This window comes from Panulirus ornatus, chromosome 8, assembly GCF_036320965.1.
Source record: "Panulirus ornatus isolate Po-2019 chromosome 8, ASM3632096v1, whole genome shotgun sequence".
In the NCBI taxonomy this organism is placed as follows: domain Eukaryota; kingdom Metazoa; phylum Arthropoda; class Malacostraca; order Decapoda; family Palinuridae; genus Panulirus; species Panulirus ornatus.
Genome location: NC_092231.1, coordinates 29,356,285 through 29,378,552, shown reverse-complemented (window position 1 = coordinate 29,378,552; position 22,268 = coordinate 29,356,285). Strand labels below are relative to the sequence as shown.

The 22,268-nt window shown below is 42.0% G+C and overlaps 2 protein-coding genes across 3 annotated transcripts in view; both read right to left on the bottom strand.

Annotated features, from left to right (window-relative positions):
* LOC139749881 (nipped-B-like protein A) overlaps positions 1-17,865 on the bottom strand; it is a 33,411-nt gene extending 15,546 nt beyond the window's left edge. The window contains exon 1 of the mRNA XM_071664260.1: positions 17,663-17,865. Coding sequence (XP_071520361.1) covers positions 17,663-17,750 — 88 coding nt within the window. The 5' untranslated portion in view covers positions 17,751-17,865. The remainder of the gene's footprint in view (positions 1-17,662) is intronic.
* Positions 17,866-20,162: 2,297 nt separating this feature from the next.
* Positions 20,163-22,268, bottom strand: part of LOC139749880 (uncharacterized) — a 496,304-nt gene continuing 494,198 nt past the window's right edge. The window contains exon 10 of one of the 2 annotated variants that reach the window (XM_071664258.1): positions 20,163-20,423. In XM_071664258.1, coding sequence (XP_071520359.1) covers positions 20,220-20,423 — 204 coding nt within the window. In that variant the 3' untranslated portion in view covers positions 20,163-20,219. The remainder of the gene's footprint in view (positions 20,424-22,268) is intronic. The other variant, XM_071664259.1, reaches the window with a different exon arrangement.

The window sequence follows — 22,268 nt, the reverse complement described above, 5'->3', positions numbered from 1 at the left end:
AGGGGTTGACGTGCTGTCAGTGGATTGAATCAAGGCATGTGAAGCGTCCGGGGTAAACCATGGAAAGCTGTGTAGGTATGTATATTTGCGTGTGTGGACGTGTGTATGTACATGTGTATGGGGGGGGGTTGGGCCATTTCTTTCGTCTGTTTCCTTGCGCTACCTCGCAAACGCGGGAGACAGCGACAAAGTATAAAAAAAAAAAAAAAAAAACCTATACATATATATACACATGTAAACATTCATACTTGCTCACCTTCATCCATTCCTGATGGCACCCAGACCCACAGGAAACAGTACAAATGAACCCAGTATTCCACAGCATTCCAATTCGCTCTATTCCGTGTATGCCTTTCACTCTCCTGTATGTGTAGGCACAGAACGATCAAAATCTTTTTCACTTCATCTTTCCATCTCCAATCTGGTCTTCCTGTTCTCCTTGTTCCCTTCACTTATGACACATATATCCTCTCTGTCAACCTTTCCTCACTCAATCCCTCTATATGTCCGAACCATTTCAATACACCCTCTTCTGCTCTCTTAACAACACATTTTCTTAACACACCTCTCTCTTACCTTTTCATTGCTTACTCATTCAAACCACCTCTCACATATGTTTTCCTCCAACACTTCATTTCCAAGACATCCACACTCCCTCACACAAACCTATCTATAGCCCATGCCCACATCCATATAATGCTGTTATGACTACTATCCCTTCAAACAAGCCTATCTTTGCCCTCCTAGATAACAGTCTCTCCTTCCACACATTCTTCATTGCTTCAAGAACCTTCACCCCCTTACTCCTGCTTCCAAAGTGCCATTCACTGCAATGTCCACTCTCAAATATCTAAAACACTTCACTTCATCCAATTTTTCTCCATTCAAACTTACACCCCAACTAACTTGGCCCTCAGCCCTATTGAACCTAATAACCTTGCTTCTATACATATCCACTCTCAATTTTCTCCCTTCACACCCTCTTCCAAACTCAGTCTCCAACTTCCGGAGTTTCTCACTCAAATATGCCACAGTGCTGTATCATCAACAAACAACAACCTACTCATTTCTTAGGCCCTCTGATACCACGTAGACTGAATACTTGCCCCTCTCTCCAAAACTTGCAATTCTACCTCTCTCACTGCCCCATCCATAAACAAATTAAACAACCATGGTAACAGCACACACCCCTGCAGCAGAACAACCTCAACTTACAAATATTCACTCTCCTCTTTTCCTATTCGTACATACACTTTATCCCTGGGGATAGAGGAGAAACAATACTTCCCATGCATTCCTCACGTGTCATAGAAGGCGACTAAAGGGGACAAAAGCGGGAAGCTAAAAACCCTCCCCTCCTTGTATTTTAACTTTCTAAAAGGGGAAACAGAAGAAGGAGTCATGCAAGGAGTGCTCAGCCTCCTCAAAGGCTCAGATTGGGGTGTCTAAATGTGTGTGGATGTAACCAAGATGAGAAAAAAGGAGAGATAGGTAGTATGGGTTTTCAGAAAAGAAGAGAGAATGTTGGCGTGAAGAGGGTGGTGAGAGTAAGTGAGCTTGGGAAGGAGACTTGTGTGAGGAAGTACCAGGAGAGACTGAGTACAGAATGGAAAAAGGTGAGAACAAAGGAGGTAAGGGGAGCGGGGGAGGAATGGGATGTATTTAGGGAAGCAGTGATGGCTTGCGCAAAAGATGCTTGTGGCATGAGAAGCATGGGAGGTGGGTTGATTAGAAAGGGTAGTGAGTGGTGGGATGAAGAAGTAAGATTATTAGTGAAAGAGAAGAGAGAGGCATTTGGACAATTTTTGCAGGGAAAAAATGCAAATGAGTGGGAGATGTATAAAAGAAAGAGACAGGAGGTCAAGAGAAAGGTGCAAGAGGTGAAAAAGAGGGCAAATGAGAGTTGGGGTGAGAGAGTATCATTAAATTTTAGGGAGAATAAAAAGATGTTCTGGAAGGAGGTAAATAAAGTGCGTAAGACAAGGGAGCAAATGGGAACTTCAGGGAAGGGGCTAATAGGGAGGTGATAACAAGTAGTGGTGATGTGAGAAGGAGATGGAGTGAGTATTTTGAAGGTTTGTTGAATGTATTTGATGATAGAGTGGCAGATATAGGGTAGGGTGTTTTGGTCGAGGTGGTGTGCAAAGTGAGAGGGTTAGAGAAAATGATTTGGTAAACAGAGAAGAGGTAGTAAAAGCTTTGCGAAAGATGAAAGCCGGCAAGGCAGCAGGTTTGGATGGTATTGCAGTGGAATTTACTAAAAAAGGGGGTGACTGTATTGTTGACTGGTTGGAAATGCTTGCATAGTGCCATTGTACAAAGGCAATGGGGATAAGAGTGAGTGCTCAACTTACAGAGGTATAAGTTTGTTGAGTATTCCTGGTAAACTATATGGGAGGGTATTGATTGAGAGGGTGAAGGCATGTACAGAGCATCAGATTGGGGAAGAGCAGGGTGGTTTCAGAAGTGGTACAGGATGTGTGGATTAGGTGTTTGCTTTGAAGAATGTATGTGAGAAATACTTAGAAAAGCAAATGGATTTGTATGTAGCATTTATGGATCTGGAGAAGGCATATGATAGAGTTGATAGAGATGCTCTGTGGAAGGTACTAAGAATATATGGTGTGGGAGGCAAGATGTTAGAAGCAGTGAAAAGTTTTTATCGAGGATGTAAGGCATGTGTACGTGTAGGAAGAGAGGAAAGTGATTGGTTCTCAGTGAATGTAGATTTGGGGCAGGGGTGTGTGAAGTCTTCATGGTTGTTTAATTTGTTTATGGATGGGGTTGTTAGGAAGGTGAATGCAAGAGTTTTGGAAAGAGGGGCAAGTATGCAGTCTGTTGTGGATGAGAGGGCTTGGGAAGTGAGTCAGTTGTTGTTCACTGATGATAAAGCGTTGGTGGCTGATTTGGCAAAGAAAATGCGAAAGCTGGTGACTGAGAATGGTTAAGTGTGTGAAAGAAGAAAGCTGAGAGGAAATGTGAATAAGAGCAAGTTTAAGTAGGGTTGAGGGACAAGTTAATTGGGAGGTAAGTTTGAATGAATAAAAACGAGGAAGTGAAGTGTTTTAAATATCTGGGAGTGGATTTAGCAGCGGATGGAACCATGGAAGCAGAAGTGAGTCACAAGGTGAGGGAGGAGGCGAAGGTTCTGGGACCATTGAAGAATGTAAGGGCAGGCAAGAATGTTATCTCGGAGACCAAATATGGGTATGTTTGAAGGAATAGTGGTTCCAACAATGTTATATGGTTGTGAGGCATGGGCTATAGATAGGGTTGTGCAGAGGAGGGTGGATGTGTTGGAAGTGAGATGTTTGAGGACAATATGTGGTGCGAGGTGGTTTGATCGAGTAAGTAATGAAAGGGTAAGAGAGACATGTGGCAATAAAAAGAGTGCGGTTGAAGAGCAGAAGAGGGTGTGTTGAAATGGTTTGGTCACATGGAGAGAATGAGTGAGGAAAGATTGACAAATAGAATTTATGTGTCAGAGGTGGAGGGAATGAGAAGTGGAAGACCAAATTGGAGGTGGAAGGATGGAGTGAAAAAGATTTTGAGCAATTGGGGCCTGATCATAGAGGAGGGTGAAAGTCATGCAAGGAAATGAGTGAATTGGAACAATGTGTTATACCGGGGTTAACATGCTGTCAATGGATTGAAACAAAGCATGTGAAGCGTCTAGCGTAAACCATGGAAAGCTTTGTAGGGCATGGATGTGGAAAGGGAGCCGTGGTTTCGGTGCATTACACATGACAGATAGAGACTGAGTGTGAACATACATGGCTTTGTTATCTTTTCCTAGAGCTACCTTGCATGCGCATGGGGGGGAAAGGGGGTGCCATTTCATGTGTGGTAGGGTGGCGATGGGAATGGATGAATGCAGCAAGTATGAATATGTGCATGTGTATATATGCATATGAGAGACTGAGTACAGAATGAAAAAAGGTGAGAACAAAGGATGTAAGGGGAGTGGGGGAGGAATGGGATGTATTTAGGGACGCAGTTATGGCTTGCACAAAAGATGCTAGTGGCATGAGACGCATGGGAGGTGGGCAGATTAGAAAGGGTAGTGAGTGGTGGGATGAAGAAGTAAGATTATTAGTGAAAGAGAAGAGAGAGGCATTTGGACAATTTTTGCAGGGAAATAATGCAAATGATTGGGAGATGTATAAAAGAAAGAGGCAGGACATCAAGAGAAAGGTGCAAGAGGTGAAAAAGAGGGCAAATGAGAGTTGGGGTGAGAGAGTATCATTAAATTTTAGGGAGAATAAAAAGATATTTTGGAAGGAGGTAAATAAAGTGCAAAAGACAAGGGAGCAAATGGGAACTTCAGTGAAGGGGGCTAATGGAGAGGTGATAAGTAGCGGTGATGTGAGAAGGAGATGGAGTGAGTATTTTGAAGGTTTGTTGAATGTGTTTGATGATAGAGTGGCAGATATAGGGTGTTTTGGTTGAGGTGGTGTGCAAAGTGAGAGGGTTAGGGAGAATGATTTGGTAAACAGAGAAGTGGCAGTAAAAGCTTTGCGGAAGATGAAAGCTGGCAAGGGGGCGAGTTTGGATGGTATTGCAGTGGAATTTATTAAAAAAGAGGGTGACTGTATTGTTGACTGGTTGGTAAGGTTATTTAATGTATGTATGATTCATGGTGAGGTGCCTGAGGATTGGCGGAATGCTTGCAAAGTGCCATTGTACAAAGGCAAAGGGGATAAAAGTGAGTGCTCAAATTACAGAGGTATAAATTTGCTGAGTATTCCTGGGAAATATATGGGAGGGTATTGATTGAGAGGGTAAAGGCATGTACAGGGCATCAGATTAGGGAAGAGCAGTGTGGTTTCAGAAGCGGTAGAGGATGTGTGGATCAGGTGTTTGCTTTGAAGAATGTATGTGAGAAATACTTGGAAAAGCAAATGGATTTGTATGTAGCATTTATGGATCTGGAGAAGGCATATGATACAGAGTTGATAGAGATGCTCTGTGGAAGGTATTAAGAATATATGGTGTGAGAGGCAAGTTGTTAGAAGCAGTGAAAAGTTTTTATCGAGGATGTAAGGCATGTGTATGTGTAGGAAGAGAGGAAAGTGATTGGTTCTCAGTGAATGTAGGTTTGCGACAGGGGTGTGTGATGTCTCCATGGTTGTTTAATTTGTTTATGGATGGGGATGTTAGGGAGGTGAATGCAAGAGTTTTGGAAATAGGGGCAAGTATGCCATCTGTTGTGGATGAGAGAGCTTGAGAAGTGAGTCAGTTGTTGTTCGCTGATGATACAGTGCTGGTGGCTGATTCGTGTGAGAAACTGCAGAAACTGGTGACTGAGTTTGGTAAAGTTTGTGAAAGAAGAAAGTTAAGAGTAAATATGAATAAGAGCAAGGTTATTAGGTACAGTAGGGTTGAGGGACTAGTCAATTGGGAGGTAAGCTTGAATGGAGAAAAACTGGAGGAAGTGAAGTGTTTTAGATATCTGGGAGTGGATTTGGCAGTGGATGGAACCATGGAAGCGGAAGTGAATCATAGGGTGAGGGAGGGGGCAATAGTTCTGGGAGCGTTGAAGAATGTGTGGAGGGCAAGAGCATTATCTCGGAAAGCAAAAATGGGTATGTTTGAAGGAGTAGTGGTCCCAACAATGTTATATGGTTGTGAGGCGTGGGCTATAGATAGAGTTGTGCGCAGGAGGGTGGATGTGCTAGAAATGAGATGTTTGAGGACAATATGTGGTGTGAGGTGGTTTGATCGAGTAAGTAATAATAGGGTAAGAGACATGTGTGGCAATAAAAAGAGTGTGGATGAGAGAGCAGAAGAGGGTGTTTTGAAATGGTTTGGTTACATGGAGAGAATGAGTGAGGAAAGATTGACAAAGAGGAGATATGTGTCAAAGGTGGAGGGAACGAGGAGAAGTGGGAGACCAAATTGGAGGTGGGAAGATGGAGTGAAAAAGATTTTGAGTGATCGGGGCCTGAACATGCAGGAGTGAAAGGCGTGAAAGGAATAGAGTGAATTGGAATGATGTGGTATACCGGGGTCGATGTGCTGTCAATGGATTGAACCATGGCATGTGAAGCGTCTGGGGTAAACCATGGAAAGTTGTGTGGGGCCTGGATGTGGAAAGGGAACTGTGGTTTTGGTGCATTATTACATGACAGATAGAGACAATGTGAACGAATGTCGCCTTTGTTGTCTTTTCTAGCACTACCTCCCGCACAAAAGGGGGGGAGGGGGTTGTTATTTCATGTGTGGTGGGGTGGCGATGGGAATGAATAAAGGCAGACAGTATGAATTATGTACGTGTATATATATATGTATATGTCTGTGTGTGTATATGTTGAGATGTTTTTTTTTTTTTTTTTTTGCTTTGTCACTGTCTCCCGCGTTTGCGAGGTAGCGCAAGGAAACAGGCGAAAGAAATGGCCCAACCCACCCCCATACACATGTATATACATACGTCCACACACGCAAATATACATACCTACACAGCTTTCCATGGTTTACCCCAGACGCTTCACATGCCTTGATTCAATCCACTGACAGCACGTCAACCCCGGTATACCACATCGCTCCAATTCACTCTATTCCTTGCCCTCCTTTCACCCTCCTGCATGTTCAGGCCCCGATCACACAAAATCTTTTTCACTCCATCTTTCCACCTCCAATTTGGTCTCCCTCTTCTCCTCGTTCCCTCCACCTCCGACACATATATCCTCTTGGTCAATCTTTCCTCACTCATTCTCTCCATGTGACCAAACCATTTCAAAACACCCTCTTCTGCTCTCTCAACCACGCTCTTTTTATATCCACACATCTCTCTTACCCTTACGTTACTTACTCGATCAAACCACCTCACACCACACATTGTCCTCAAACATCTCATTTCCAGCACATCCATCCTCCTGCGCACAACTCTATCCATAGTCCACGCCTCGCAACCATACAACATTGTTGGAACCACTATTCCTTCAAACATACCCATTTTTGCTTTCCGAGATAATGTTCTCGACTTCCACACATTCTTCAAGGCTCCCAGAATTTTCGCCCCCTCCCCCACCCTATGATCCACTTCCGCTTCCATGTTTCCATCCGCTGCCAGATCCACTCCCAGATATCTAAAACACTTCACTTCCTCCAGTTTTTCTCAATTCAAACTCACCTCCCAATTGACTTGACCCTCAACCCTACTGTACCTAATAACCGTGCTCTTATTCACATTTACTCTTAACTTTCTTCTTTCACACACTTTACCAAACTCAGTCACCAGCTTCTGCAGTTTCTCACATGAATCAGCCACCAGCGCTGTATCATCAGCGAACAACAACTGACTCACTTCCCAAGCTCTCTCATCCCCAACAGACTTCATACTTGCCCCTCTTTCCAAAACTCTTGCATTCACCTCCCTAACAACCCCATCCATAAACAAATTAAACAATCATGGAGACATCACACACCCCTGCCGCAAACCTACATTCACTCAGAACCAATCACTTTCCTCTCTTCCTACACGTACACAGGTTTGGATGGTATTGCAGTGGAATTTATTAAAAAAGGGGGTGACTGTATTGTTGACTGGTTGGTAAGGTTAGTTAATGTATGTATGACTCATGGTGAGGTGCCTGAGGATTGGCGGAATGCGTGCATAGTGCCATTGTACAAAGGCAAAGGGGTTAAGAGTGAGTGCTCAAATTACAGAGGTATAAGTTTGTTGAGGGTGGGGGAGGGGGCGAAAATTCTGGGGGCCTTGAAGAATGTGTGGAAGTCGAGAACATTATCTCGGAAAGCAAAAATGGGTATGTTTGAAGGAATAGTGGTTCCAACAATGTTGTATGGTTGCGAGGCATGGGCTATGGATAGAGTTGTGCGCAGGAGGATGGATGTGCTGGAAATGAGATGTTTGAGGACAATGTGTGGTGTGAGGTGGTTTGATCGAGTGAGTAACGTAAGGGTAAGAGAGATGTGTGGAAATAAAAAGAGCGTGGTTGAGAGAGCAGAAGAGGGTGTTTTGAAGTGGTTTGGGCACATGGAGAGGATGAGTGAGGAAAGATTGACCAAGAGGATATATGTGTCGGAGGTGGAGGGAACAAGGAGAAGAGGGAGACCAAATTGGAGGTGGAAAGATGGAGAGAAAAAGATTTTGTGTGATCGGGGCCTGAACATGCAGGAGGGTGAAAGGAGGGCAAGGAACAGAATGAATTGGAGCGATGTGGTATACCGGGGCTGACGTGCTGTCAGTGGATTGAATCAAGGCATGTGAAGCGTCTGGGGTAAACCATGGAAAGCTGTGTAGGTATGTATATTTGCGTGTGTGGACGTATGTATATACATGTGTATGGGGGGGGTTGGGCCATTTCTTTCGTCTGTTTCCTTGCGCTACCTCGCAAACGCGGGAGACAGCGACAAAGTATAAAAAAAAAAAAAAAAAGTTTGTTGAGTATTCCTGGCAAATTATATGGGAGGGTATTGATTGAGAGGGTGAAGGCATGTACAGAGCATCAGATTGGGGAAGAGCTGTGTGGTTTCAGAAGTGGTAGAGGATGTGTGGATCAGGTGTTTGCTTTGAAGAATGTATGTGAGAAATACTTAGAAAAGCAAATGGATTTGTTGGTAGCATTTATGGATGTGGAGAAGGCATATGATAGAGTTGATAGAGATGCTCTGTGGAAGGTATTAAGAATATTTGGTGTGGGAGGCAAGTTGTTAGAAGCAGTGAAAAGTTTTTATCGAGGATGTTGAGATGTATAGGTATGTATATTTGCTTGTGTGGCCGTGTATGTATATACATGTGTGTGTGGGTGGGTTGGGCCATTCTTTTGTCTGTTTCCTTGCGCTAACTCGCTAACGCGGGAGACAGCGACAAAGCAAAATAAATAATAATAAAATACGTATATATTGAAATGTATAGGTATGTATATGTGCATGTGCGGGCACTTATGTATATACATGTGTATGTGAGTGGGTTGGGTCATTCTTTCGTCTGTTTCCATGCGCTACCTCGCTAACTCAGGAGACAGTGACAAAGTATAATAATAACAATAACAAAACATACACTTTACAACCTTGGTAAAAATTTCTCACTACTTTAGCATCTTATCTTCCATACCATACATTCTCAAGGACTTCTGCAAAGCACTTCTATCAACCCTATCATAAGTCTTCTCCAGAACTAAATATGTCAAATACAAATCTATTTGTTTTACCAAGTATTTCTAATACACTTTCTTTAACTCAAACACCTGATCCACAAATCCTCTACCACTTCTGAGACATCAATGCTCCTCCCCAATCTGATGTTCTGTACATGGCTTTACCCTCTCAATCAATACCTTCCCATAAAACTTACCAGGTATACTCAACAAACTTATACCCATGTAGTTTGAACACTCTTCATTATCCCCCTTGTCTTTATACAATGGCACTATTCACACATTCTGGCAATCCTTAGGCACCTCACCATGATCCATACATACATAGAATATCCTTACCAACCAATCAACAACAGTCTCCCCCTATATCAAGAGGTTCAATAGCAATACCATCCATTCCAGCCTTCCACAAAGCCTTTTTGTCTTACATAAGACTTCCACTACCTTTTCTCTTTACACCAAACCACTCTCCATGACTCTCTCACTTCATATAGCACCCCTAACCAAAACATCCTAAACTACCACTCTACCATCAAACATTTAATACTACTTCAAAATACTCACTCCTTCTCCTCACTTCATCACTATCAGCTGTGACTTCCCCTTTAACCCCCTACACCAATGTTCCCATTGGTTCTCTTACCTTTCACACATTATTTACCTCCTTCCAAAACATCTTTTTGTCGTCCCTCGAGTTTAATGATACCCTCTCACCCCAACCCTCATTTCCTGTCTTTTTCAACCACTGCACCTTTCTCTTGACCTCTACAACTTTCTCTTACATATCCCCAAACCATCTGCAACTTTCTCTTACATATTCCCAAACCATCTGCACTCCTTCCCATTAAGTACCTCACAAGTGCCTCTCTCTTCTATTTCACTGGCAACTTTACTTCTTCATCCCACCACACACTGCCCTTTCTTATATGCCCAACTTCCACTTGTTTGCCACAATGCATCTCTATCAACTGTATTATAGGCCTTCTTCAGATCCATAAATGCAACATACTAAACCTGTTTCCTCATATATTTCTCAACCACATTTCTTTAAAGGAAACACCTGATCCACACATCCTCTACCACTTCTGAAGCAGTTTTCCTCCCTATTCTGATGATCTGTACATGCCCCCACCCTCTCAATCACCACTGCCCATACAACTTACTAGGTATATTCAACAAACTTATTCCTATGTTGTTCAAACACTCACCTTTGTCATCCTTGTCTTTATACACTGGCATTATACATACATCCAGCAATCCTCCAACATCACTCCATGATCAATGCATACACTGGAAATCCTAACCAACCAGTCAACAACACAGTCAACCCCTTTTAAGAAATCTAACCAAAATAGCAGCACCTCCAGCCACCTGGTGAACAAGTACGAAAAAAGAAATAATATTATCCGTGCAAAGAGGTTAAAGATATCCATCATAAATACCTACATTATTTTTACATTATGCTGTAAGAAACATTTGCAAATATAAAAAGGCAGTATTTACTCGTTAACCATGATGGATTCAGATACAGTTCATCACATCTACCGCTGTAGAAAATTTCTGAAGTCATGTTTCACATACAGTAATTTCACAGTACTGTATTACTTTCAGTAATTATATTTCACATTCTAGTTTTCATTTCTTCTTTCAGAACATATATGTCAAAACTTTATGACATCGTGTGATCAAGAAGTCAACATAGGTAGTTTGATAAATACACCCTCATACCAATTTAGCTTAAACCATCCTTATCAAGATGTTGTACCCTAAGAGTGCATAATTTCTTTCTGTCACTGTCTTCTCGGCAAACTCAAGACTCAACTTACCAACTTTTACCTCTGGTTTCATACACTGTATGTGATGGATGAATGTATGTTTTACTGCAACATGATGCTGTTACATCTCTCATATTTATCAAGCTGCTCACAAAGTAAAATTTTCTGCTCACTAGCTTTAAGCTTTGGATTTGTTACAGACATTTTGGAGGTTATCTGCACATATAATGTTATATCATATGAAGATAATACAAAAAATTGGTAATGTACTGAATTTGCATGTCCAGGACGCATACCACTTGGTGACTTGTACACAAAAGGGTATCATTCATGGAACTGGAAAAACTGTCCACATGGCATTAAATCTGAACAGCTAGCTGTTGCTGCTAGTTCATGTTATAATAAGATAAGACCCATAATGTGGATTTTGAAAAATTGCCACTGGAACAAATGCTGGATAAACAAGAGTTTAATTTATTTCATATTTATCTTGCTTTGTCGCTGTACCCCGAGTTAGCGAGGTAGCGCAAGGAAACAGACGAAAGAATGGCCCAACCCACCCACATACACATGTATATACATACACGTCCACACATGCAAATATACATACCTATACATCTCAACTGTCTGCCTTTATTCATTCCCATCGCCATCCCGCCACACATGAAAAAACAACCCCCCCCCATGTGCTCGAGGTAGTGCAAGGAAAAGACAGCAGAGGCCACATTCGTTCACACTCAGTCTCTAGCTGTCATGTATAATGCACTGAAACCACAGCTCCCTTTGCATATCCAGTCCCCACAGAACTTTCCATGGTTTACCCCAGACGCTTCACACGCCCTGGTTCAATCCACTGACAGCACGTCGACCCCGGTATACCACATCGTTCCAATTCACTCTATTCCTTGCACGCCTTTCACCCTCCTGCATGTTCAGGCCCCAATCACTCAAAATGTATGTTAATATACATAAATACATCAAAAATCAGATTGTATTACAACCATATACTAAAACTGAACTAGACTGCCTCCCTTGGACAATGCTAAAATGATCATCCACTGTTTCTGTACTTAGTTTTTAATATAATCTTTTCCATATCTATTTTACCTATTTCATTTCTTCATTGACATCATATATAAGCAAAACACCAAGAAATGAACCACCAGACAGTGGTGCTTCTACATAAACCATTTAATTCTACAAATGGTCTCTACCTATGTGAATGCACACAGTACATTTTTCATTCATAGCATTTCTTATTTCAAACAGTAATATTATATTTCATTTGGGTTGACGTGCTGTCAGTGGATTGAATCAGGGCATGTGAACGTCTGGGGTAAACCATGGAAAGTTGTGTGGGGCCTGGATGTGGAAAGGGAGCTGTGGTTTCGGGCATTATTGCATGACAGCTAGAGACTGAGTGTGAACGAATGGGGCCTTTGTTGTCTTTTCCTAGTGCTACCTCGCACACATGAGGGGGGAAGGTGATGGTATTCCATGTGTGGCGAGGTGGGGATGGGAGTGAATGGGGGCAGACAGTATGAATTGTGTGCATGGGTATATATGTATGTGTCTGTGTGTGTATATATATGTGTACATTGAGATGTATAGGTATGTATATTTGCGTGTGTGGACGTGTATGTATATACATTGTGTATGGGGGTGGGTTGGGCAATTTCTTTCGTCTGTTTCCTTGTGCTACCTCGCAAACGCGGGAGACAGCGACAAAGCAAAATAAATATATAAATATATTTGCAGGGAGGGATGTCTGATCATTATCTTGTGGAGGCTAAGGTGAAGATTTGCATGGGTTTTCAGAAAAGAAGAGTGAATGTTGGGGTGAAGAGGGTGGTGAGAGTAAGTGAGCTTGGGAAGGAGACTTGTGTGAGGAAGTACCAGGAGAGACTGAGTACAGAATGGAAAAAGGTGAGAACAATGGAAGTAAGGGGAGTGGGGGAGGAATGGGATGTATTTAGGGAATCAGTGATGGATTGCACAAAAGATGCTTGTGGCATGAGAAGAGTGGGAGGTGGGTTGATTAGAAAGGGTAGTGAGTGGTGGGATGAAGAAGTAAGATTATTAGTGAAAGAGAAGAGAGAGGCATTTGGACGATTTTTGCAGGGAAAAAATGCAATTGAGTGGGAGATGTATAAAAGTAAGAGACTAAAGGTCAAGAGAAAGGTGCAAGAGGTGAAAAAGAGGGCAAATGAGAGTTGGGGTGAGAGAGTATCATTAAATTTTAAGGAGAATAAAAAGATGTTCCTTTTTCAGCACATAAATCTACAAGCTCTTCACCATTTCCATTTACAACACTGAACACCCCATGTATACCAATTATTCCCTCAACTGCCACATTACTCACCTTTGCTGAATATTCAAATCACCCATCACTATAACCCGGTCTCATGCATCAAAACCACTAACACACTCATTCAGCTGCTCCCAAAACACTTGCCTCTCATGATCTTTCTTCTCATGCCCAGGTGCATATGCACCAATAATCACCCACCTCTCTCCATCAACTTTCAGTTTTATTTTAGTTTATTTTATTATACTTTGTCGCTGTCTCCCGCGTTTGCGAGGTAGCGTAAGGAAACAGACGAAAGAAATGGCCCAACCTCCCCCTACACATGTATATACATACGTCCACACACGCAAATATACATACCTATACAGCTTTCCATGGTTTACCCCAGACGCTTCACATGCCTTGATTCAATCCACTGACAGCACGTCAACCCCGGTATACCACATCGCTCCAATTCACTCTATTCCTTGCCCTCCTTTCACCCTCCTGCATGTTCAGGCCCTGATCACACAAAATCTTTTTCACTCCATCTTTCCACCTCCAATTTGGTCTCCCTCTTCTCCTCGTTCCCTCCACCTCCGACACATATATCCTCTTGGTCAATCTTTCCTCACTCATTCTCTCCATGTGCCCAAACCACTTCAAAACACCCTCTTCTGCTCTCTCAACCACGCTCTTTTTATTTCCACACATCTCTCTTACCCTTACATTACTCACTCGATCAAACCACCGCACACCACACATTGTCCTCAAACATCTCATTTCCAGCACATCCATCCTCCTGCGCACAACTCTATCCATAGCCCACGCCTCGCAACCATACAACATTGTTGGAACCACTATTCCTTCAAACATACCCATTTTTGCTTTCCGAGATAATGTTCTCGACTTCCACACATTCTTCAAGGCCCCCAGAGTTTTCGCCCCCTCCCCCACCCTATGATCCACTTCCGCTTCCATGGTTCCATCCGCTGCCAGATCCACTCCCAGATATCTAAAACACTTCACTTCCTCCAGTTTTTCTCCATTCAAACTCACCTCCCAATTGACTTGACCCTCAACCCTACTGTAACTAATAACCTTGCTCTTATTCACATTTACTCTTAACTTTCTTCTTCCACACACTTTACCAAACTCAGTCACCAGCTTCTGCAGTTTCTCACATGAATCAGCCACCAGCGCTCTATCATCAGCGAACAACAACTGACTCACTTCCCAAGCTCTCTCATCCCCAACAGACTTCATACTTGCTCCTCTTTCCAAAACTCTTGCATTTACCTCCCTAACAACCCCATCCATAAACAAATTAAACAACCATGGAGACATCACACACCCCTGCCGCAAACCTACATTCACTGAGAACCAATCACTTTCCTCTCTTCCTACACGTACACATGCCTTACATCCTCGATAAAAACTTTTCACTGCTTCTAACAACTTTCCTCCCACACCATATATTCTTAATACCTTCCACAGAGCATCTCTATCAACTCTATCATATGCCTTCTCCAGATCCATAAATGCTACATACAAATCCATTTGCTTTTCTAAGTATTTCTCACATACATTCTTCAAAGCAAACACCTGATCCACACATCCTCTACCACTCTGAAACCACACTGCTCTTCCCCAATCTGATGCTCTGTACATGCCTTCACCCTCTCAATCAATACCCTCCCATATAATTTACCAGGAATACTCAACAAACTTATACCTCTGTAATTTGAGCACTCACTCTTATCCCCTTTGCCTTTGTACAATGGCACTATGCACGCATTCTGCCAATCCTCAGGCACCTCACCATGAGTCATACATACATTAAATAACCTTACCAACCAGTCAACAATACAGTCACCCCCTTTTTTAATAAATTCCACTGCAATACCATCCAAACCTGCTGCCTTGCCGGCTTTCATCTTCCGCAAAGCTTTCACTACCTCTTCTCTGTTTACCAAATCATTTTCCCTAACCCTCTCACTTTGCACACCACCTCGACCCATATTAATCGAGAATTTCCTTTCTTACATTCTATCACATACTCCCACAGCTCCTGTTTCAGGAGTATTGCTACTCCTTCCCTTGCTCTTGTCCTCTCACTAACCCCTGACTTTACTCCCCAGACATTCCCAAACCACTCTTCCCCTTTACCCTTGATCTTCGTTTCACTCAGAGCCAAAACATCCAGGTTCCTTTCCTCAAACATACTACCTATCTCTCCTTTTTTCACATCTTGGTTACATCCACACACATTTAGGCACCCCACTCTGAGCCTTCGAGGAGGATGAGCACTCCCCGCGTGACTCCTTCTTCTTCTTTTATTAAAAAAGGGGGTGACTGTATTGTTGACTGGTTGGTAAGGTTATTTAATGTATGTATGACTCATGGTGAGGTGCCTGAGGATTGGCGGAATGCGTGCATAGTGCCATTGTACAAAGGCAAAGGGGATAAGAGTGAGTGCTCAAATTACAGAGGTATAAGTTTGTTGAGTATTCCTGGTAAATTATATGGGACGGTATTGATTGAGAGGGTGAAGACATGTACAGAGCATCAGATTGGGGAAGAGCAGTGTGGTTTCAGAAGTGGTAGAGGATGTGTGGATCAGGTGTTTGCTTTGAAGAATGTATGTGAGAAATACTTAGAAAAGCAAATGGATTTGTATGTAGCATTTATGGATCTGGAGAAGGCATATGATAGAGTTGATAGAGATGCTCTGTGGAAGGTATTAAGAATATATGGTGTGGGAGGCAAGTTGTTAGAAGCAGTGAAAAGTTTTTATCGAGGATGTAAGGCATGTGTACGTATAGGAAGAGAGGAAAGTGATTGGTTCTCAGTGAATGTAGGTTTGCAGCAGGGGTGTGTGATGTCTCCATGGTTGTTTAATTTGTTTATGGATGGGGTTGTTAGGGAGGTGAATGCAAGAGTTTTGGAAAGAGGGGCAAGTATGAAGTCTGTTGGGGATGAGAGAGCTTGGGAAGTGAGTCAGTTGTTGTTCGCTGATGATACAGCGCTGGTGGCTGATTCATGTGAGAAACTGCAGAAGCTGGTGACTGAGTTTGGTAAAGTGTGTGAAAGAAGAAAGTTAAGAGTAAATGTGAATAAGAGCAAGGTAATTAGGTACAGTAGGGTTGAGGGTCAAGTCAATTGGGAAGTAAGTTTGAATGGAGAAAAACTGGAGGAAGTAAAGTGTTTTAGATATCTGGGAGTGGATCTGGCAGCGGATGGAACCATGGAAGTGGAAGTGGATCATAGGGTGGGGGAGGGGGCGAAAATCCTGGGAGCCTTGAAGAATGTGTGGAAGTCGAGAACATTATCTCGGAAAGCAAAAATGGCTATGTTTGAAGGAATAGTGGTTCCAACAATGTTGTATGGTTGCGAGGCGTGGGCTATGGATAGAGTTGTGCGCAGGAGGATGGATGTGCTGGAAATGAGTTGTTTGAGGACAATGTGTGGTGTGAGGTGGTTTGATCGAGTAAGTAACGTAAGGGTAAGAGAGATGTGTGGAAATAAAAAGAGCGTGGTTGAGAGAGCAGAAGAGGGTGTTTTGAAATGGTTTGGGCACATGGAGAGAATGAGTGAGGAAAGATTGACCAAGAGGATATATGTGTCGGAGGTGGAGGGAACGAGGAGAAGTGGGAGACCAAATTGGAGGTGGAAAGATGGAGTGAAAAAGATTTAGTGTGATCGGGGCCTGAACATGCAGGAGGGTGAAAGGAGGGCAAGGAATAGAGTGAATTGGATCGATGTGGTATACTGGGGTTGACGTGCTGTCAGTGGATTGAATCAGGGCATGTGAAGCGTCTGGGGTAAACCATGGAAAGCTGTGTAGGTATATATGTTTGCGTGTGTGGACGTATGTATATACATGTGTATGGGGGTGGGTTGGGCCATTTCTTTCGTCTGTTTCCTTGCGCTACCTCGCAAACGCAGGAGACAGAAAAAAAAAAAAAAAAAAAAAAAAATTTTTTGCAATTCTGGTCTTCTGCAAGAAATGCAAGGCAGTACTACAAAGAAGCAAAGAACAACCTTACCTAATTTGCTAACATCAGCTATTTAACATCAAAACCAAACCCCCAACTATCTATGTCTGTGAAAAATAAAAAACATTTAACCCTCCTCATTCTCTCTTCAACATATATTACTCTGAGCATGTGCTCAGCATACCATCACATCTCAAAATCACTTTGTAGTTACTGGACTGAAGAGTGACTATTGTGATGTCACTTTCCTTCCCTCTGCATCTAAGTTCTGGACCTCTTCACTTTCTCAAGCTTTTCCTAACAACTAAAAATCCTTCCCTTTTTAAGAGGCATGCTTTCAATTAATTTGGAAACTCTTAGATTTTCATTTATTTTAAGCCCCTCTCTTTTACTCTTCTTTCTCTCACATCCTGACTTTAATCAATTCTTATGTCCATGACTAGAACATTATAAAAAGAAAAATCTAAAAATGTTTACACTAACCAATTTCTGCATTGAGATCCAGGTCTTCAGTATTGTCAAAGATTTTTTCTACAGCTCTATTAAATCTTTGATATACTCCTGTTTCCATCAGTTCTTCTGCACTCAGTTTCTCTGTTTGGGGTACCAGCTTTCGTTCTATTCGTTTGTTTGTGTAGGATGGTTTCTTGGGGAGTGTTGCTGATGTTGATCTCCTGTTACCCTGTGGAAATAAAGTGAAAAATCAAGTGAGTGAACAATAAAAAGATATTAATTAAGGAATAAAAGGTATGATTAAGTGCTGAAAACATACATGTAAATAACTAGAACTGTATGAGCAAATTGTCAAAAAATCCATACATAAGAAAATGTAAGTTTTTCAACATAACTTGCTCAGTGTTACTGGTGTGTTGGAACAAAACTTGTGCATATCACCTAATCACTATTTTCTTTTTTTCTAAACTTGATTACGAGGGACAGATGAAGAAAGGAGGCATTTTTCTCATCCATTTTCTAGCTGTCATTTGTAATGTACTGATACCAAAGGGCCCTATACAAAACCAGACCCCACAGACCTTTCCACGGTTTCTCTCAGCTCGATATGTTAGTTATCTCTTAAAAATCAAATTGCAAGAAACTTAGACCCACTGTGCAAAATCACTTTCCATTAAATGTATAAGGCAAATAAGACAGATTAACACGACTGCCTGGAATGTGAAAACTGTAGATTTTGAAAAACTGAGAAGCAACTATTCCATCACTCAAAGAAATAGAAGTAAAGTTAAACAGGAGTACATAAATGACATGACCACTTTAGTACTCCAACATGCAACAAACATACACCAGTGAAAGAAAGCATAAAAGGTAAATGTTAGAGAGACAAGTACATCACAGGAGATGAAAAAGACTTGTGGGTCTTCTAAAGATGCCACAGCTCACCCAGCAAAGGAAAGACCTATCAAGTGAATTATTGGACATAGATCATGTCTCCATGGTTGTTTAATTTGTTTATGGATGGGGTTGTTAGGGAGGTGAATGCAAGAGTTTTGGAAAGAGGGGCAAGTATGAAGTCTGTTGGGGATGAGAGAGCTTGGGAAGTGAGTCAATTATTGTTCACTGATGATACAGTGCTGGTGGCCGATTCATGTGAGAAACTGCAGAAGCTGGTGACTGAGTTTGGTAAAGTGTGTGAAAGAAGAAAGTTAAGAGTAAATATGAATAAGAGCAAGGTTATTAGGTACAGTAGGGTTGAGGGTCAAGTCAATTGGGAGGTAAGTTTGAATGGAGAAAAACTGGAGGAAGTAAAGTGTTTTAGATATCTGGGAGTGGATCTGGCAGCGGATGGAACCATGGAAGCGGAAGTGGATCATAGGGTGGGGGAGGGGGCGAAAATTCTGGGAGCCTTGAAGAATGTGTGGAAGTCGAGAACATTATCTCGGAAAGCAAAAATGGCTATGTTTGAAGGAATAGTGGTTCCAACAATGTTGTGTGGTTGCGAGGCGTGGGCTATGGATAGAGTTGTGCGCAGGAGGATGGATGTGCAGGAAATGAGTTGTTTGAGGACAATGTGTGGTGTGAGGTGGTTTGATCGAGTAAGTAACGTAAGGGTAAGAGAGATGTGTGGAAATAAAAAGAGCGTGGTTGAGAGAGCAGAAGAGGGTGTTTTGAAATGGTTTGGGCACATGGAGAGAATGAGAGAGGAAAGATTGACCAAGAGGATATATGTGTCGGAGGTGGAGGAACGAGGAGAAGTGGGAGACCAAATTGGAGGTGGAAAGATGGAGTGAAAAAGATTTAGTGTGATCGGGGCCTGAACATGCAGGAGGGTGAAAGGAGGGCAAGGAATAGAGTGAATTGGATCGATGTGGTATACTGGGGTTGACGTGCTGTCAGTGGATTGAATCAGGGCATGTGAAGCGTCTGGGGTAAACATGGAAAGCTGTGTAGGTATATATGTTTGCGTGTGTGGACGTATGTATATACATGTGTATGGGGGTGGGTTGGTCCATTTCTTTCGTCTGTTTTCCTTGCGCACCTCGCAAACGCAGGAGACAGAAAAAAAAAAAAAAAAAAAAAAAAAATTTTTTGCAATTCTGGTCTTCTGCAAGAAATGCAAGGCTAGTACTACAAAGAAGCAAAGAACAACCTTTACCTAATTTGCTAACATCAGCTATTTAACATCAAAACCAAACCCCCAACTATCTATGTCTGTGAAAAATAAAAAACATTTAACCCTCCTCATTCTCTCTTCAACATATATTACTCTGAGCATGTGCTCAGCATACCATCACATCTCAAAATCACTTTTGTAGTTACTGGACTGAAGAGTGACTATTGTGATGTCACTTTCCTTCCCTCTGCATCTAAGTTCTGGACCTCTTCACTTTCTCATGCTTTTCCTAACAACTAAAAAATCCTTCCCTTTTTAAGAGGCATGCTTTCAATTAATTTGGAAACTCTTAGATTTTCATTTATTTTAAGCCCCTCTCTTTTACTCTTCTTTCTCTCACATCCTGACTTTAATCAATTCTTATGTCCATGACTAGAACATTATAAAAAGAAAAATCTAAAAATGTTTACACTAACCAATTTCTGCATTGAGATCCAGGTCTTCAGTATTGTCAAAGATTTTTTCTACAGCTCTATTAAATCTTTGATATACTCCTGTTTCCATCAGTTCTTCTGCACTCAGTTTCTCTGTTTGGGGTACCAGCTTTCGTTCTATTCGTTTGTTTGTGTAGGATGGTTTCTTGGGGAGTGTTGCTGATGTTGATCTCCTGTTACCCTGTGGAAATAAAGTGAAAAATCAAGTGAGTGAACAATAAAAAGATATTAATTAAGGAATAAAAGGTATGATTAAGTGCTGAAAACATACATGTAAATAACTAGAACTGTATGAGCAAATTGTCAAAAAATCCATACATAAGAAAATGTAAGTTTTTCAACATAACTTGCTCAGTGTTACTGGTGTGTTGGAACAAAACTTGTGCATATCACCTAATCACTATTTTCTTTTTTTCTAAACTTGATTACGAGGGACAGATGAGAAAGGAGGCATTTTTCTCATCCATTTTCTAGCTGTCATTTGTAATGTACTGATACCAAAGGGCCCTATACAAAACCAGACCCCCACAGACCTTTCCACGGTTTCTCTCAGCTCGATATGTTAGTTATCTCTTAAAAATCAAATTGCAAGAAACTTAGACCCACTGTGCAAAATCACTTTCCATTAAATGTATAAGGCAAATAAGACAGATTAACACGACTGCCTGGAATGTGAAAACTGTAGATTTTGAAAAACTGAGAAGCAACTATTCCATCACTCAAAGAAATAGAAGTAAAGTTAAACAGGAGTACATAAATGACATGACCACTTTAGTACTCCAACATGCAACAAACATACACCAGTGAAAGAAAGCATAAAAGGTAAATGTTAGAGAGACAAGTACATCACAGGAGATGAAAAAGACTTGTGGGTCTTCTAAAGATGCCACAGCTCACCCAGCAAAGGAAAGACCTATCAAGTGAATTATTGGACATAGATCATGTCTCCATGGTTGTTTAATTTGTTTATGGATGGGGTTGTTAGGGAGGTGAATGCAAGAGTTTTGGAAAGAGGGGCAAGTATGAAGTCTGTTGGGGATGAGAGAGCTTGGGAAGTGAGTCAATTATTGTTCACTGATGATACAGTGCTGGTGGCCGATTCATGTGAGAAACTGCAGAAGCTGGTGACTGAGTTTGGTAAAGTGTGTGAAAGAAGAAAGTTAAGAGTAAATATGAATAAGAGCAAGGTTATTAGGTACAGTAGGGTTGAGGGTCAAGTCAATTGGGAGGTAAGTTTGAATGGAGAAAAACTGGAGGAAGTAAAGTGTTTTAGATATCTGGGAGTGGATCTGGCAGCGGATGGAACCATGGAAGCGGAAGTGGATCATAGGGTGGGGGAGGGGGCGAAAATTCTGGGAGCCTTGAAGAATGTGTGGAAGTCGAGAACATTATCTCGGAAAGCAAAAATGGCTATGTTTGAAGGAATAGTGGTTCCAACAATGTTGTGTGGTTGCGAGGCGTGGGCTATGGATAGAGTTGTGCGCAGGAGGATGGATGTGCAGGAAATGAGTTGTTTGAGGACAATGTGTGGTGTGAGGTGGTTTGATCGAGTAAGTAACGTAAGGGTAAGAGAGATGTGTGGAAATAAAAAGAGCGTGGTTGAGAGAGCAGAAGAGGGTGTTTTGAAATGGTTTGGGCACATGGAGAGAATGAGAGAGGAAAGATTGACCAAGAGGATATATGTGTCGGAGGTGGAGGGAACGAGGAGAAGTGGGAGACCAAATTGGAGGTGGAAAGATGGAGTGAAAAAGATTTTGTGTGATCGGGGCCTGAACATGCAGGAGGGTGAAAGGAGGGCAAGGAATAGAGTGAATTGGATCGATGTGGTATACTGGGGTTGACGTGCTGTCAGTGGATTGAATCAGGGCATGTGAAGCGTCTGGGGTAAACCATGGAAAGCTGTGTAGGTATGTATATTTGCATGTGTGGACTTATGTATATACATGTGTATGGGGGTGGGCTGGGCCATTTCTTTCGTCTGTTTCCTTGCGCTACCTCACAAATGCGGGAGACCGGCAAAAAAAAA